The following is a 15,490-nucleotide window of genomic DNA, read 5'->3' on the forward strand; positions in this document are numbered from 1 at the left end:
GCCTCGGTGATCGATCCCCCGCTCCCCCCTCCCCCAACCAGGGTAGCCATGGACTGAGTCCGCAGCCGCCACCAGACGTTCCCGATGACCGATAGGTGGTTAGAGCCACGCCCTCGGGAACTCGGTCAGCTCTTAGAACATAGAACATAGAACATAGAACATAGAACGATACAGCGCAGTACAGGCCCTTCGGCCCTCGATGTTGCACCGACATGGGAAGTCAAAAACTAAAGGCCATTTAACCTACACTATGCCCTTATCATCCATATGCTTATCCAATAAACTTTTAAATGCCCTCAATGTTGGCGAGTCCACTACTGTTGCAGGTAGGGCATTCCACGGCCTCACCACTCTTTGCGTAAAAAACCTACCTCTGACCTCTGTCCTATATCTATTACCCCTCAATTTAAGGCTATGTCCCCTCGTGCTAGCCACCTCCATCCGCGGGAGAAGGCTCTCACTGTCCACCCTATCTAACCCTCTGATCATTTTGTATGCCTCTATTAAGTCACCTCTTAACCTTCTTCTCTCTAACGAAAACAACCTCACGTCCATCAACCTTTCCTCATAAGATTTTCCCTCCATACCAGACAACATCCTGGTAAATCTCCTCTGCACCCGTTCCAAAGCTTCCACGTCCTTCCTATAATGAGGCGACCAGAACTGTACGCAATACTCCAAATGCGGCCGTACCAGAGTTTTGTACAGCTGCAACATGACCTCATGGCTCCGGAACTCAATCCCTCCACCAATAAAGGCCAACACACCATAGGCCTTCTTCACAACCCTATCAACCTGGGTGGCAACTTTCAGGGATCTATGTACATGGACACCGAGATCCCTCTGCTCATCCACACTACCAAGAATTTTACCATTAGCCAAATATTCCGCATTCCTGTTATTCTTTCCAAAGTGAATCACCTCACACTTCTCCACATTGAACTCCATTTGCCACCTCTCAGCCCAGCTCTGCAGCTTATCTATGTCCCTCTGTAACCTGCAACATCCTTCCGCACTGTCTACAACTCCACCGACTTTAGTGTCGTCTTCAAATTTACTCACCCAACCTTCTGCGCCCTCTTCTAGGTCATTTATAAAAATGACAAACAGCAACGGCCCCAGAACAGATCCTTGTGGTACGCCACTCGTAACTGAACTCCATTCTGAACATTTCCCATCAACCACCACCCTCTGTCTTCTTTCAACTAGCCAATTTCTGATCCACATCTCTAAATCACCCTCAATCCCCAGCCTCCGTATTTTCTGCAATAGCTGACTGTGGGGAACCTTATCAAACGCTTTACTGAAATCCATATATACCACATCAACTGCTCTACCCTCGTCTACCTGTTCAGTCACCTTCTCAAAGAACTCAATAAGGTTTGTGAGGCATGACCTACCCTTCACAAAACCATGCTGACTATCCCTAATCATATTATTCCTATCCAGATGATTATAAATCGTATCTCTTATAACCCTCTCCAAGACTTTACCCACAACAGACGTGAGGCTCACCGGCCTATAGTTACCGGGGTTATCTCTACTCCCCTTCTTGAACAAAGGGACCACATTTGCTATCCTCCAGTCCTCTGGCACTATTCCTGTAGCCAATGATGACATAAAAATCAAAGCCAAAGGCTCAGCAATCTCTTCCCTGGCTTCCCAGAGAGTCATAGGATAAATCCCATCAGGCCCCGGGGACTTATCTATTTTCACCTTGTCCAGAATTGCCAACACTTCTTCCCTACGCACCTCAATGCCATCTATTCTAATAGCCTGGGTCTCAGCATTCTCCTCCACAAGATTATCTTTTTCCTGAGTGAATACTGATGAAAAGTATTTATTTAGTATCTCGCTTATCTCCTCAGCCTCCACACACAACTTCCCACCACTGTCCTTGACTGGCCCTACTCTTACCCTCGTCATTCTTTTATTCCTGACATACCTAGAACATAGAACATAGAACAGTACAGCACAGAACAGGCCCTTCGGCCCTCGATGTTGTGCCGAACAATGATCACCCTACTTTAAACCCACGTAACCCGTATACCCGTAACCCAACAATCCCCCCATTAACCTTACACTACGGGCAATTTAGCATGGCCAATCCACCTAACCCGCACATCTTTGGACTGTGGGAGGAAACCGGAGCACCCGGAGGAAACCCACGCACACACAGGGAGGATGTGCAGACTCCACACAGACAGTGACCCAGCCGGGAATCGAACCTGGGACCCTGGAGCTGTGAAGCATTGATGCTAACCACCATGCTACCGTGAGGCCCCAAAAAAACCTATAGAAAGCTTTTGGGTTTTCCTTGATCCTATCTGGCAAAGACTTCTCATGTCCCCTCCTTGCTCGTCTTAGCTCTCTCTTTAGATCCTTCCTCGCTTCCTTGTAACTATCAAGCGCCCCAACTGAAACTTCACACCTCATCTTCACATAGGCCTCCTTCTTCCTCTTTACAAGAGATTCCACTTCTTTGGTAAACCACGGTTCCCTCGCTCGACCCCTTCCTCCCTGCCTGACTGGTACGTTCTTATCAAGAACACGCAATAGCTGTTCCTTGAACAAGCTCCACATATCCAGTGTGCCCAACCCTTGCAGCCTACTTCTCCAACCTACACATCCCAAGTCATGTCTAATGGCATCATAATTGCCCTTCCCCCAGCTATAACTCTTGCCCTGCGGGGTATACTTATCCCTTTCCATCACTAACGTAAAGGTCACCGAATTGTGGTCACTGTTTCCAAAGTGCTCACCTACCTCCAGATCTAATACCTGGCCTGGTTCATTACCCAAAACCAAATCCAATGTGGCCTCGCCTCTTTTTGGCCTGTCAACATATTGTGTCAGGAAACCCTCCTGCACACATTGTACAAAGAACGACCCATCTAATGTACTCGAACTATATCTTTTCCAGTCAATATTTGGAAAGTTAAAGTCTCCCATAACAACTACCCTGTTACTTTCGCTCTTTTCCAGAATCATCTTCGCCGTCCTTTCCTCTACATCCCTAGAACTATTAGGTGGCCTATAGAAAACTCCCAACAGGGTGACCTCTCCTTTCCTGTTTCTAACCTCAGCCCATACTACCTTCACGGTGAATCGCGGGGGGGGGGGGGGGGGGGGGGGGGGGGGGGGGGGTGGGGGGGTGGGGGGGGTGGGGGGGGGGGGGGTGGGGGGGGTGGGGGGGGGTGGGGGGGGGGGGGTGGGGGGGGGGGGGGTGGGTGGGGGGGGGGGGGTGGGGGGGGGTGGGTGGGGGGGGGGGGGGGGGCCACATACACGTAGGGGCTCTCACTTGGTGGCGCGCCTCCGACCTCCGCATCAGCAACCTCCCTCTCCTCCGGCCCGCCAACGTTGTCCCCGGCCCTCTGCTCGGGCACGGTGAGGGGACGCAGTTCTGGTCCTCCCCCTCCGGACTTCTCCCTCTTCCAGCGGTTTATCCACAGCCTCATCCTGGGTGGGGGCGCGGGTGGAAAGACACAAACAACAACAGTGTTAGACGGTCCGACACATGCAGCCAGGGGTTGGGTCTCTGATGGCATCAGTGCACAGGGCACCCGGCCATTGGGGCTGGCATGGGTGGGTGCAGCAATGTGGGTCAAGGTGGGCTTGCGACTGTCCCCCTGAGGGGTGTGGGTGGCGGGTCACATGTGTGTGGGGGTAGGGGGGTTGGTGCCAGGGGCACAGTGCTGGGTTCTCACCCTGGCTGCCCTGAGGAGGCCGTGCAGCTTCTTCCTGCGCTGGTCTGTGTGGTGAATGTACTTCATGTAATTCACACTGTATAGTATTGTGTCCTTGTGGGCTCTGTCTGTGAGCCGTTGCGCGGCTCTGCCCACAGGGGGAGATGAGGAGCTTGTACAGGGCTCCATCCTTGGCTCCGCCCATGGCCCTCCCACTACCGGAAGTATAATGTGCTGCAGCTTTGTGAGCCTGCCCTCAGTTCTTCTGGTCGCAGGCAGGCTCAGTTGTAAGTCTATTAAAACCACAGTTTACTTCCAATCGTGTCTCGAGTGAATTGATGGTCACATCAGTCTGCACTCCGGGCCACCACCCAGACGGCGATGACAGCGTCTGCCACCACTTCCCAGGCACGCCGGGCAATGGCACATGTGACCTGCGACCCGGCCCGGGGTACAGCGCCAGGCTCTTCCCCTCCACAGCGTCCAGGAGGGTGTCCAACTCGCTGTCCCTAAATCGCGGAGCTGCTCTGCTGGTGGCCATCTTGCCTGCGACGCTGTGTGTGTCTGTGTGTGTCTGTGTGTGTGTGTGTGTGTGTGTGTGTGTGTGTCTGTGTGTGTGTGTGGGGGGGGTGTTTCTGTGTGTGGGGGGGGGAATGGTTATGAGCAGCCGCAGCGTATCAGCGGCCGCTCCCCGGGTGCTTCACGTTCCGCCCGTGCTAGCCCCTGTGGGCCGGTGAATAGCTCCACCTGGAGGCCCGTTGATGCCGTCATGAAACTCCACCGTTTTCACGACGGCGTCAACACAGCCTCAGTATCGGAGAATCCAGCCCAAGATATTAATTACATGGAGAGGGTGAGGAAATATATATTTCTGGAGATTGTCTTGTGTTGGTTTTAAGTGAGGAACACCTGTGGGAGGGACCTTTGAGTTGACTGGAGATTGTAACATTTAAGGTTCAGAATGTCCCGAGGGTTGACACATTCAGATCCTGTCTCAGGGCAGGAGGCTGAACCCTGATGGGAGGTCACAGGTCACAGGTCAGCTCAAGGGTCAGTGAAAAACAGTTTGTGTTCAGTTGTGTTTAGTTTAAGGAGCTGGGAGCAGCAGTTGTTGGCAGCAGCTCAGCTGAGGAGCTGGGACTGTGGGACCGACAGGGCCAGGGGTGAGGGGATGGGGGGAGGGAAGATGGGGGGGGGGGGGGGGAGGGAGATGGGGGGGGTCCCGCAGTGCAAATGGCATGTTGGATATTGGAATTCAACCAGCAATGGTGGCCTTCCTGCTGGTCGCCGCAGCCCTGGGGGATGCCCTGTGGCTGTCCGATAGGGAGCTCCTCGAGGAGGAGGAGAAAGCTGCAGCAGCAGAGCGGGCAGCAGCGGGGCAGGCAGCAGCGGAGCAGGCAGCAGCGGGGCAGGCAGCAGCGGAGCGAGCAGCAGCGGAGCGGGCAGGCAGCAGCGGAGCAGGCAGCAGCGGAGCAGGCAGCAGCGGAGCGAGCAGCAGCGGAGCGGGCAGCAGCGGGGCAGGCAGCAGCGGGGCAGGCAGCAGCGGAGCGGGCAGCAGCGGGGCAGGCAGCAGCGGAGCGAGCAGCAGCGGAGCGGGCAGGCAGCAGCGGTGCGAGCAGCAGCGGAGTGAGCAGCAGCGGAGCGGACAGCAGCGGAGCGGGCAGCAGCGGAGCGAGCAGCAGCGGAGCGGGCAGCAGCGGAGCGGGCAGCAGCGGAGCGGGCAGCAGCGGAGCAGGCAGCAGAGGGGCAGACAGCAGCGGGGCAGGCAGCAGCGGAGCGGGCAGCAGCGGAGCGGGCAGCAGCGGAGCAGGCAGCAGAGGGGCAGACAGCAGCGGGGCAGGCAGCAGCGGGGCAGGCAGCAGCGGAGCAGGCAGCAGCGGGGCGGGCAGCAGCGGAGCGAGCAGCAGCGGAGCGAGCAGCAGCGGAGCGGGCAGCAGCGGAGCGGGCAGCAGCGGGGCGGGCAGCAGCGGAGCAGGCAGCAGCGGAGCGAGCAGCAGAGGGGCAGGCAGCAGCGGAGCAGACAGCAGCGGAGCAGGCAGCAGCGGAGCGGGCAGCAGCGGAGCGGGCAGCAGCGGAGCAGAGAGCAGCCGCCCAGGTTGGAGAGTCGGCTGTCCAACAGGCCGAGGAGGGGGAGGTGCTAAGGAGGCGCCACATGAGGCCTCGTGTCTACCGGCACCGCCTGTCATTCGAGCACCTGCCGGACCGGGCATGCCGTCGAAGACTCCCGATGATGGCACACCTGACACCGTGGGGGTAGGGGGAGGACACCCGCTCCCAAGGTGACGGTCGCCTTGAATGTTTATGCCACAGGATCCTTCCTGGCGCCAAGTGGGGACCTGGATTTCAGAGACCTTGGTGCACAGGTGCATCAATGCCGTCACGGAGGTCCTATATACCCAAGCGGATCAATACATCCACTTCGATATGGACCGAGCCCACCAGGATGCCCGGGCAGGCGCGGGAGGCCAGGGCCTACGTGCACTGGACGGTCAGATCGCCTCCAGGTTCGCCGACTAGGAGGCGGGGGGGGGGGGGGGGGGCAGGGGCACGGACACTGCATCCCAACCGCACACCCCCTCTCCCACCTGCAGCCCCCTCCGTGATACAGACCTGCCGCACTGTGAGGTGGGGACCCTGGGATGGAGGATGATGACAAGCCGCTCTGCGATGAGCTCTGTTGCTCTGCATCGTATGACAATGTCTGACTCCTGCCCACGGTAACACTTTCCACCGTCCACCTGGGTGATCCCTGCCTGTGAGCCGGTCATTCCTACACACGGTCCCATCGAATCCCTGGGGCGGCGGTGGTCGGAGCGGTCAGGGTGAGGTGAGGAGGGTCGGGATCACGGGCCACCCACAGGATTCACACCATTCCCCAGATACCCCCTGAGGCTCCCCCGCCACCTGGCACTGCCAGTCCTGGAGACCCGCTCTGGTCTCGACCAGGGTCTGCCTGCTGGAGGCCAGGGAGCACAGGGAGTGGACCATCTCCCTCTGGGACTGGGCCACCTCCCTCTGTGTCTCCGCCATGTTGGTCAGTGCCTGGGCAATGCTGCTGACGTTCCCAGCCATGGCCTGCTGTGACTGGGCCATACTCAGGAACGCCGCTGCAATTTCCAGGTGGGTCTGGGACATGGTCGTCTGTGAGGCAGCAAACCCTGTCCTAGGCCTCGGCCAGAGCCTGCACAGAATGCCCCAGGCCTTGGGCATCGCCGATCCATAGTCCAAACCATCGCCCCAATGCCTCCACTGCGGACGCCACCCATGGAGTGTTGGCCGGGGTGACAGGCATGGTCGGCACCACCTCCTGCTCCTGCACACGGTTGGACTCCTCCACCTGCGCCTGCAGGTGTTGGATTCTCACCGACATCCCCTCATGTAGTCCCTGGCTCTGTGACTGCATCTCCACTATCGATGGGACTGTCTGTTCCAGAAGCCCCAGACCCGACTGGACGGCAGCTAGTCCCTGGGGTCGGCCCTCCGACCGTCCTCCCCCTCGGGGGCTCCTACCTCCACCTGCTGTCCCGGGCCAGCTGTGTGCTGAGCACCAGAGAGAGTCCCAGGAGCCTCTTCACTAACATGGCCAACCGAGGTGAGTGTCTCTGGGATGGTGGAGGGTGTTGGAGACGCTGTGACGGGAAATCAGTGTCATCCTCCGACCCGAGCTCTGGGGTGTCCTGGGTCTCGGCCGGAGGGCTGGTGTCCGAGCTGCTCCCATCACTGCTCGGCTCATGGGGGGGGCTCCGGCTGTGGCACTGGCTGGGGGTGGCCACTTCCTGGACCCTCTGCTCTGCCATGGTGAGGGGCTGCAGGTCTCGTGGTCCCCCTCCCGGCTTCACCCGCTCCCAGCGTTTGTGTGCGGCCTTCTCCTGAGTGGGTGGGTGTTAGTGCCAGGGGCTCAGTGCTGCCTACTCACCCTGGCCACCCTGAGGAGGTTGTGCAGTTTTTTCTGCACTGCCGGCCGGTCCAGACTATGTTGCCCCCGGCGCTGACCGCCTATGCCACCTGCGCCCAGGCACGACGAGGAGCTGCGGCTGGCAGCCTTCTTCCCGGGCCGGGGTCACCCTACTCTCCTCCACGGTGTCCAAGAGAGTCTCGAGCTCTGCGTCCGTGAACCTTGGTGCCGCTCCCCTTACAGCCATCTTGTTGGCTGGGATGGTGTGGGGGGCGGGGGGGGGGGGGGGGGGGAGAGAGAATTGTTTATGTGGGGCTGCAGCTTGTCAGCCTCCTGAGTGTCAATCACGGACCCGGCAGGTGTGGCACCGATTTTTCTGCCGTGAAGTCCATGGATTCTCTGTTGGTGTCAACACTTAGGGCTGGATTCTCAAATCACCGGCGCTGAAATCGCACTCGGCAATCGGCCGGAGAATCCGTTTTTACGGCAAAATCGGGGGCGGCGCCATTTTTCAGATGCACTGCCCCCCCTCCAAAACGGCGTCAGCGGTGGGTATGCCACACGCCATTGGGACGGCCTCAGGACGCCACCTGAGGCCCTCCCCTGATGCTCCGCCTCCGATTGGCCAATTCCTGATGGCGTGGGCCACGTTTGCTCACAGTTTCCGGGGACCTCGCAGGGCGGCTGCGGACTGTGTCCGGCGCTTCCACAGTCGGGGTACGGGGAGCCGTTCCGCTGGCCGGTGGGGCTCAGGCGGGGACTGGGCAAACTGGTGGGGGTGGTCCGGGGGCAGCGAGAGGGTTAAAGGGGACGCTATTTGGCGGGCTGGGTCTGCACGTGGCCGGCGCCATGTTGTACGGCGCGTATACGCGTCGCCGGACACGGCAATTCTCCACCTGTATCTGCAGGTAAAGCCGGGGGCTTTACGTGGCGCGGCTGCTGACCCTCCCCTGGGTGGGGCATCGGTGTGTCGTAAGACCAGACGCTTCCTCCGGACATGGTCTAAATTTCGGAGAATCCAGCCCTCAGTCTCGGAGAATCCCGCCCAGGGTTTTGGGTGAGTTACAGCAAAGATTTCTTGTTAATCAGGTTGACCTTTTTTTTAATATTAGAGTATATGATAGCGAGTATTAACTGTTTGCTTTGATTTTTTTTTTTAAATTTAGAGTGCCCAATTATTTTTTCCAATTAAGGGCAATTTAGAGTGGCCAATCCACCTAACCTGCACATCTTTGGGTTGTGGGGTGAAACCCATGCAGACACGGGGAGAATGTGCAAACTCCACACGGACAGTGACCCAGGGCCAGGATTCGAACCCGGGTCCTCAGCGCCGCAGTCTCAGTGCTAACCACTGCGCCACATGCTGCCCCCAACTATTTGCTTTGATGACCCATGATAGCAAATTTCTTCTGGTGGTTTCAAATCCTGGAATCTTATGAGTTTATTCCCTTACTAGGTCAACTAATAAAAGGTTTAATGGTCCTTAACCAAAAATTAACCAAATTTGGGGGTTATTGTTCGGGATTGTTATGAATTTGGGGATCTGCTCTGGTATCGTGTCAAGAGAAACTGCAGATGGATCTGGCTGTCCTGATACAAGATTTACAAAAAGTTAGTCCACAGATGCAGCAAGTGATCAGGAAAGTAAATGAGATGTTGGGCGGGATTCTCCCATCACGCGGCTAAGTGTTGACGCCGGCGTAAAATGAGAGTGTTTTACTCTGGCATCAACAGGCCTTTTGGCCCCCGATTCTCCGGGCCACAGGGGGCCAGCACAGCTCCAGCAACTGACCCTGGCATCAACTGGGCACCGCGGGATCTGCGCAAGCGCAGTGGCATCGGCGCCAACGCACGCAGTGGCTCCCTTCTCTGTGCCGGCCCCGACGCCAAATGGGTAGGGTGACAGGGGCCGGCGCAGAGGAAAGGAGCCCAAGAGGCCGGCCCACCGATCGCGGGCCAGGCCACAACTAGGCCCCCCCCCCCCCCCCCCCGGCATCGGGGCGGCATGGCGCGATTTGTGCGGCCCCCCGCCGATTCTCCGACCCGGCGCGGGGTTGGAGAATCCCGCCCGTTGTTCATTGTAATAAAATATAAAAATATATAATTGTTGTTGCAGCAATCCAGGGCCTTAATGCGGTCACATCTGGAATATTCTGCACCATTTTGGTCTCCTTATTTATTAAATTATATCATTACATTAGAAGCAATTCAGAGAAGGTTCACTCGCCTGATTCCGGGGATGAAGGGGTTATCTTATGATGAAAGGTTGAGCAGGTTGGGCCGATACCCATTGGGGTTTAAGAGAATGAGAGGTGATCTTATTGAACATATAAAACGCTGAGGTGACTTGAGAGGGTGGATGCTGAGAGGATGTTTCCCTTGTGGAGGAGCCGAGCATGAAGGGACAGTTTAAAAATGAGGGATCTGACATTTGAGACTGAGATGAGGAGAATTTGTTTGCTGTCAGAGGGTTGTTAGTGTTTGGGATTCTCTTCCCCAGTGAGCAGTGGTGACTGGGTCAGGAAATATATTCAATCAGATCAGCCATGATCTTACTGAATGGTGGAGCAGGCTTGAGGGGCCAAATGGCCTCCTCCTACTCCTACTCCTAATTCTTGTGTTCTTGTAATGTAATTTCTGTCTGATATCTTACAGGCTCGGATTGTGTACAACCTGTGCAGTGACATTGAAACGCTGCTTAACGGGAATATCACTTCCCACCCGCTCTCTCTCCAGCTCTTTCTCTCCTTCCCTCTGTTCCCTCTCCCTCTCTCCCAAAACTTGCTTTTCCCCTCCCACTCTCCTTCTCACAATCTCTCCTCCATCTCTCACATTCTCTCTCTCCCCACTGCCCTGCTATCTCACTGTGTCCACTCCTGTCCCTCACACTCTGACTGGCTCGGGTCACTCCCTCTTCTCCCCCTTCCTTCCCTCCATCTTTCCCTCTCCCCTGTTCCTCACAGCCTATTACTTCCATACACGCTCTCTCTCTCTCTGTTTCATATCCGCTCTCCTTACCTCTGCCCTTCCCATGCTGATCTCTCTCTCCCTGCCATGCACTCACACTCTCCCCTCTGCTCAATCTAACATCTTTCCCTCCCACTCTCTATCTCCTTTCCCTCTCCCACCCTCTCTCTCAGCCCCTTCCATTCTCTCTTCCACCTAGCCACACTCTCTCTTCCATTTCTCTCCTTCCCTCTTCCTTCATCATTCCGCTATATCTCTCCCTCCATCCTCCCGTCCTCCCGCTCCCTCCCTCCTCCCTCACGATCCCCCCATCCCTTCACTTTCTTTCTCATCCCATCTTGTACATTTTCTCCCCCACTCTCTCTTACCATCCCATTTCCCTCCCGCCTTCCTACTGTTGCAAACATCCCCTCTCTTTTTCACACTCTCCAACTTTAGCACTCATTCCTCTGCACTCTCTCTCTCACCCTCACACTCTCCCTGCTAACCTGCTGTCTCTACTCCTCCACCTCAGTCTCTCACACCCTCCTACACTCCCTGTCACTTCCTGTTCTCCCTGCCACACCCTCTATTTCTCAACCCTCTCCCAATCTCTCTGTAATCCGGCTTCCACACTCAAACCCTCCAGCTTTCCGTCACCCACTTCTGCCTCACTTTCACTCCATTCTCACACTCCCTCTCTCCTTTCCTGCTCTCCCTTCACCCACTCCCTGGCTCTGCTGCTCTGATTTCTCTCCTCTGACCCCTCCCTCTCCCTCATTATCCTCTCCCTCACCTACCCCGTTTGCCCCTCTCTACCCCTCCCTCTCTCTTCCCTCCCCCTCCCTCTCTAAATCACTGACTGTGTTATTTTAACTTTCCCCCAGCTCCAGCCTCTCTGACTCTGGATCTGAACACAGCGAATCCCCGGCTCATCCTGTCTGAGGACCGGACCAGTGTGAGACTCGGAGACAAACAGCAGCGGCTCCCTGACACCCCGGAGAGGTTTAATCCCTGGCTCTGTGTCCTGGGATCAGAGGGATTCACATCAGGGAGACATTACTGGGAGGTGGGGGTGGGGGGGAAGACTTGGTGTTGGCTGGGAGTGGCCCGAGAGTCTGTGGACAGGAAAGGGGGAATCCCCCTGAGCCCTGAGTCTGGATTCTGGATTTTGGGTCTGATTCCCGGATCTGGTTATTTTGCCGCCACCTCCCCCTCTGAGACCCCCCTCACCCTGAGAGTGAATCCCGGGAAGATCGGGGTTTTCCTGGACTATGAGGGGGGACAGGTGTCATTTTACAATGCGGACAACATGTCCCATCTCCACACTTTCACCCTCACTTTCACTGAGAGAATCTTTCCCTTCTTCAGTCCGGGATTGAATAATGACGGGAAAAACTCGGCCCCGCTGACAATCTGCGGGATTAAAGATCACTAACAGATCCATCCCATAATTTCACACCATCTCCCTGCCTCCTGCCAGCTGTAAACTGCTGGGTGTGGGTCTCAGTCACAGGGGGTGCGGATGGTTCAAATGGTTCCTGAGCTCAGGGTGATTACAGCTGAGGGACAATAATGTTTTGGTCATTTTGTTTTTTGTTTCCTTACTCGGTGAGGAGCAACAAACAGGCGGTAACTTTTCCAGTGAATCCTGGAAAATAGATTAAAATCCCCAAGATAATGGAGAATAATCAAAGCGCAGGGACGACGGAGAATTAAAACACAGACAGAAATAAACTCAGGGTCTCAGAGACCCAGGTGGGAAATTGAACGTTAAGAGGGGCAGGGAAGAGGAACTAGGGTGAGATTGATCACCAATGGCAAGGAAATGACAAAGGAGAAAATCCAAGAGCAGGAAAATTAAATAATACCCAGGGAAGTACAAATTCTAAATTAAATAGAAGCAAAATCAATAGGGAACAGGCAGGAGAATCAGAAACACTCACAAACCAGGGGTTGGAAATGAACAAAACATTTGACAGCCTGAAGTGTTTAAAGGTGTGGAGAGAGAAACCAGGTTAACATTCCGGGTATAAACTCTGTATGGGAACTGGGAACTGAAAGATCAGCAAGGACCTCTGTAGGGCTGGGGGAAAGAAGGAGGGAAAGAGAAGAAACAAATAGCAGCTCAATTGTAGAGAGGAACTTACTGGGTAGAATGAGCTGTGAACTGCAGGAAGCCGGTGACCTTCCTGCCTGTAATGTTGCTCCACAGGCGGAAGGTGGCGATAGATCACCGTGTTTGAGATGAATCAGTTCAGTGATTCTCAACCTGGGGTGGGGGAGTCTTTTCAGGGGATCCAAGAAATAATTTCTCCAGATAAAAAGGGGGAGAGAGAAACACACGAGGGAGAGGAAATTAAGGGGAATAAATCTCAACTGTTGCAGTTTTTATAAATTCCCAGGAGTTAGTGTTAGTTCTGCATTGAGCAGCTGTCAATATTTCCACCCCAAACCTCCCGAATCCTCTCCCTTCTTCACGGTGATGGACATTTCACTGTCATGGTTTTCAGCGGTGAGTCTCACATTGACTTTCAGTAGGAGGGGAGGGGAGGGGAGGTGGGAGACCAGCTGCTGCTGTGATACTCGCTGTCTTCAGTTTGGGCTCAGGCAGTGAGTAAGTGCCGTTATCCAGCTGCCCGGCCTGCAGAGTATTTACATCATTCTCTGTTTATATTAATCTCCAGTTGGTTTGTTTCTTGTAATCGTGATAAATCTGTCAGTTTGACTCACTTCAAACTCTCACCGTGTTTCAATAATGTAACTTCCTTGTGTGATTAAATAACACTGACGAACTGGACTGGGTTTGTACAGGTCTGTAAATATTGTCCAGAATGTCATGTTCCAGTGGGGAATCTGTAATAAAATTGGAATAAAGGAAAATCGTGTTTCTGGGAGTTTTTATTTTACATTAAAACAGGAAGCTGCCTTGAGACAGTTTAAAGATGTAAATGATGTGACACTGCTGTGAACACTGATCTGACAGTCTGTCTGTATTGAACATGATGTGTGAATTGATGAGGTTTGTATAACATTAACAGATAATGTTTAACCAGATGAAAAGCAGTTCAGTTGCTGCACTAGAATGTTAGTGGAGTCTCAGTTATCATTTATCTCTGGTTTGTCTGCTCTGTCTCATCACTGTCCACATCAGAGAAATAATCCTGAAATCACTTGTATGTAATTACCTGTTTTATTAAAACATTATTAATGTTCTCTGTGAATGGAACCTGTTCATATTGTGGTTATTATATAGAATTATAATTTACATTGGAGGGTACATGGTTACATTTGTAAAATGATTCTTTAAACAACGCAAAACAATCGGACAACCACTGGATTAGAAACAGTTTTTCTCAAAGTTCATCATTAAATCCAAGAAGCAGAAACTCAACATGTTGTTTGCGTCTGTCACTGAGTCAGGGGGACGGGTTTCCGCAGAATATGCAGGCGGATTGGGCAGAAGGCCTGTCACTCAGAGTTATGGAGACGAGTTTCCGGACATTAGGTATGCTGATTGGCCGAAATTCCGGTCTTCCTTTTCATTGAGGCTGGGTGGGGGTGGGGCAGGGGGAATATCTTTCTCACAAGACCTGAATCATAAAGAACACATTCTTTAGGAGTTTTCACTGCCCTGAACTGTACAGAATATTGTGTCAGAACAATTCAGTGTCTTTTACACTCATGGAGTTTGAGGCTAAATTCTCCTTTAAAAGAAATGAAGAAATACAATGGACAGAATTAGCCTGAGAAAGTGGATTCAAATTATTTGCTGTTGTTTCGTGTTCCACCTCCACTAAAGGCTCAATGTCTGTGACATGAAACAGACTGATTGTAACTCAGAAAACCCAAGTTTGATTTTTCCTGAGCTGATGTAATACAGTTAGCCTCAGTGTCCCTAGTTTGAGATTGGGAACATTTAGCCATGATCCCCACTCCTAATAGTGATTGTGTCTTGCTGTCAAGTGCCCTGTAATGGACTTAAAGGTAAAACGTGGTGTTCTTAAAGAGCACCCCTCCCTCCCCCATCGTGAACGTTGCAGCCAGCACACCGCCCTCTGTGCATCGAAGCCCAAACTCCCTTCTTCCTCCTTGCCAGCAGTTCTGGTGTCTGATTGATTGAGTATTGGCGGTCCACCTCTAAGATGGTGTCCGCCAACCTCCGCCTTCCTGTGCCTTACTCTCTAACGATTAGCTTCAGTGTGTCCCATAGCGTGGAAGGGGAAATCTCTTCACTCCTATTAAAGTTCATATATTCATCGATGACAGTGAAAGCAGAGAGTTGTGATCAATGGCTTTTTAAAGTTTGGAGGAAGGTTTTTAGTGGAGATCTCAGGGGTCTGTATTGGGACCCTTGCCTTTCTGAGATATCTGTTAATGACCGAGACACTCGTGTCCAGGGCTTGATTTCATAATTTAGAGGTAACACAAAGATTTGAATCATTGCCGACTGTGATGAGGATAGTCTTGAACTTCAAAAGGAGCATTGATATATTTGATTGGGCAGACAAGTGGCAAATTCAGTTCAATTCAAGTGTGAAGTAAATCATTTCGTTAAGAATCATCATCGAATCGTAGAATTTACTGTGCAGAAGGAGGCCATTCAGCCCATTGAGTCTGCACCGGCCTTGGAAAGAGCACCCTACCTAAGGCCATACCTCCATGCTATCCCCACACCTCCACCCTATCCCACCTGTCCTTTTTTGGATACTAAGGGCAATTTAGCATAGCCAATCCACCTGACCTGCACATCTTTGGACTGTGGGAGGAAACTGGAGAACCCGCAGGAAACCAATGAATATAGAGAGACAGTCTAAACTAAAGGGAGAAACTGTACAGGAAGTTTAGGAACAGAGGGACCTTGGTGTCCATGTAAGTAAGTGATTGAAGCTACCAGGACATGTTTGAAAGAGCAGTTAACAAATTATTTTGAAATCAAAGTTCTAAACTGGGGGCAGGCCGA

General features: G+C 53.6%; 1 protein-coding gene across 1 annotated transcript in view; it reads left to right on the forward strand.

Moving 5' to 3' along the window:
• LOC119975733 (zinc-binding protein A33-like) overlaps nt 1–13,751 on the forward strand; it is a 30,484-nt gene extending 16,733 nt beyond the window's left edge. The window contains exon 6 of the mRNA XM_038815559.1: nt 11,415–13,751. Within this exon, the coding sequence (XP_038671487.1) occupies nt 11,415–11,965 (551 nt within the window). The 3' untranslated portion in view covers nt 11,966–13,751. The remainder of the gene's footprint in view (nt 1–11,414) is intronic.
• The last annotated feature ends 1,739 nt before the right edge of the window (nt 13,752–15,490 follow it).

Source organism: Scyliorhinus canicula, chromosome 13 (assembly GCF_902713615.1).
Source record: "Scyliorhinus canicula chromosome 13, sScyCan1.1, whole genome shotgun sequence".
NCBI classification, from domain to species: domain Eukaryota; kingdom Metazoa; phylum Chordata; class Chondrichthyes; order Carcharhiniformes; family Scyliorhinidae; genus Scyliorhinus; species Scyliorhinus canicula.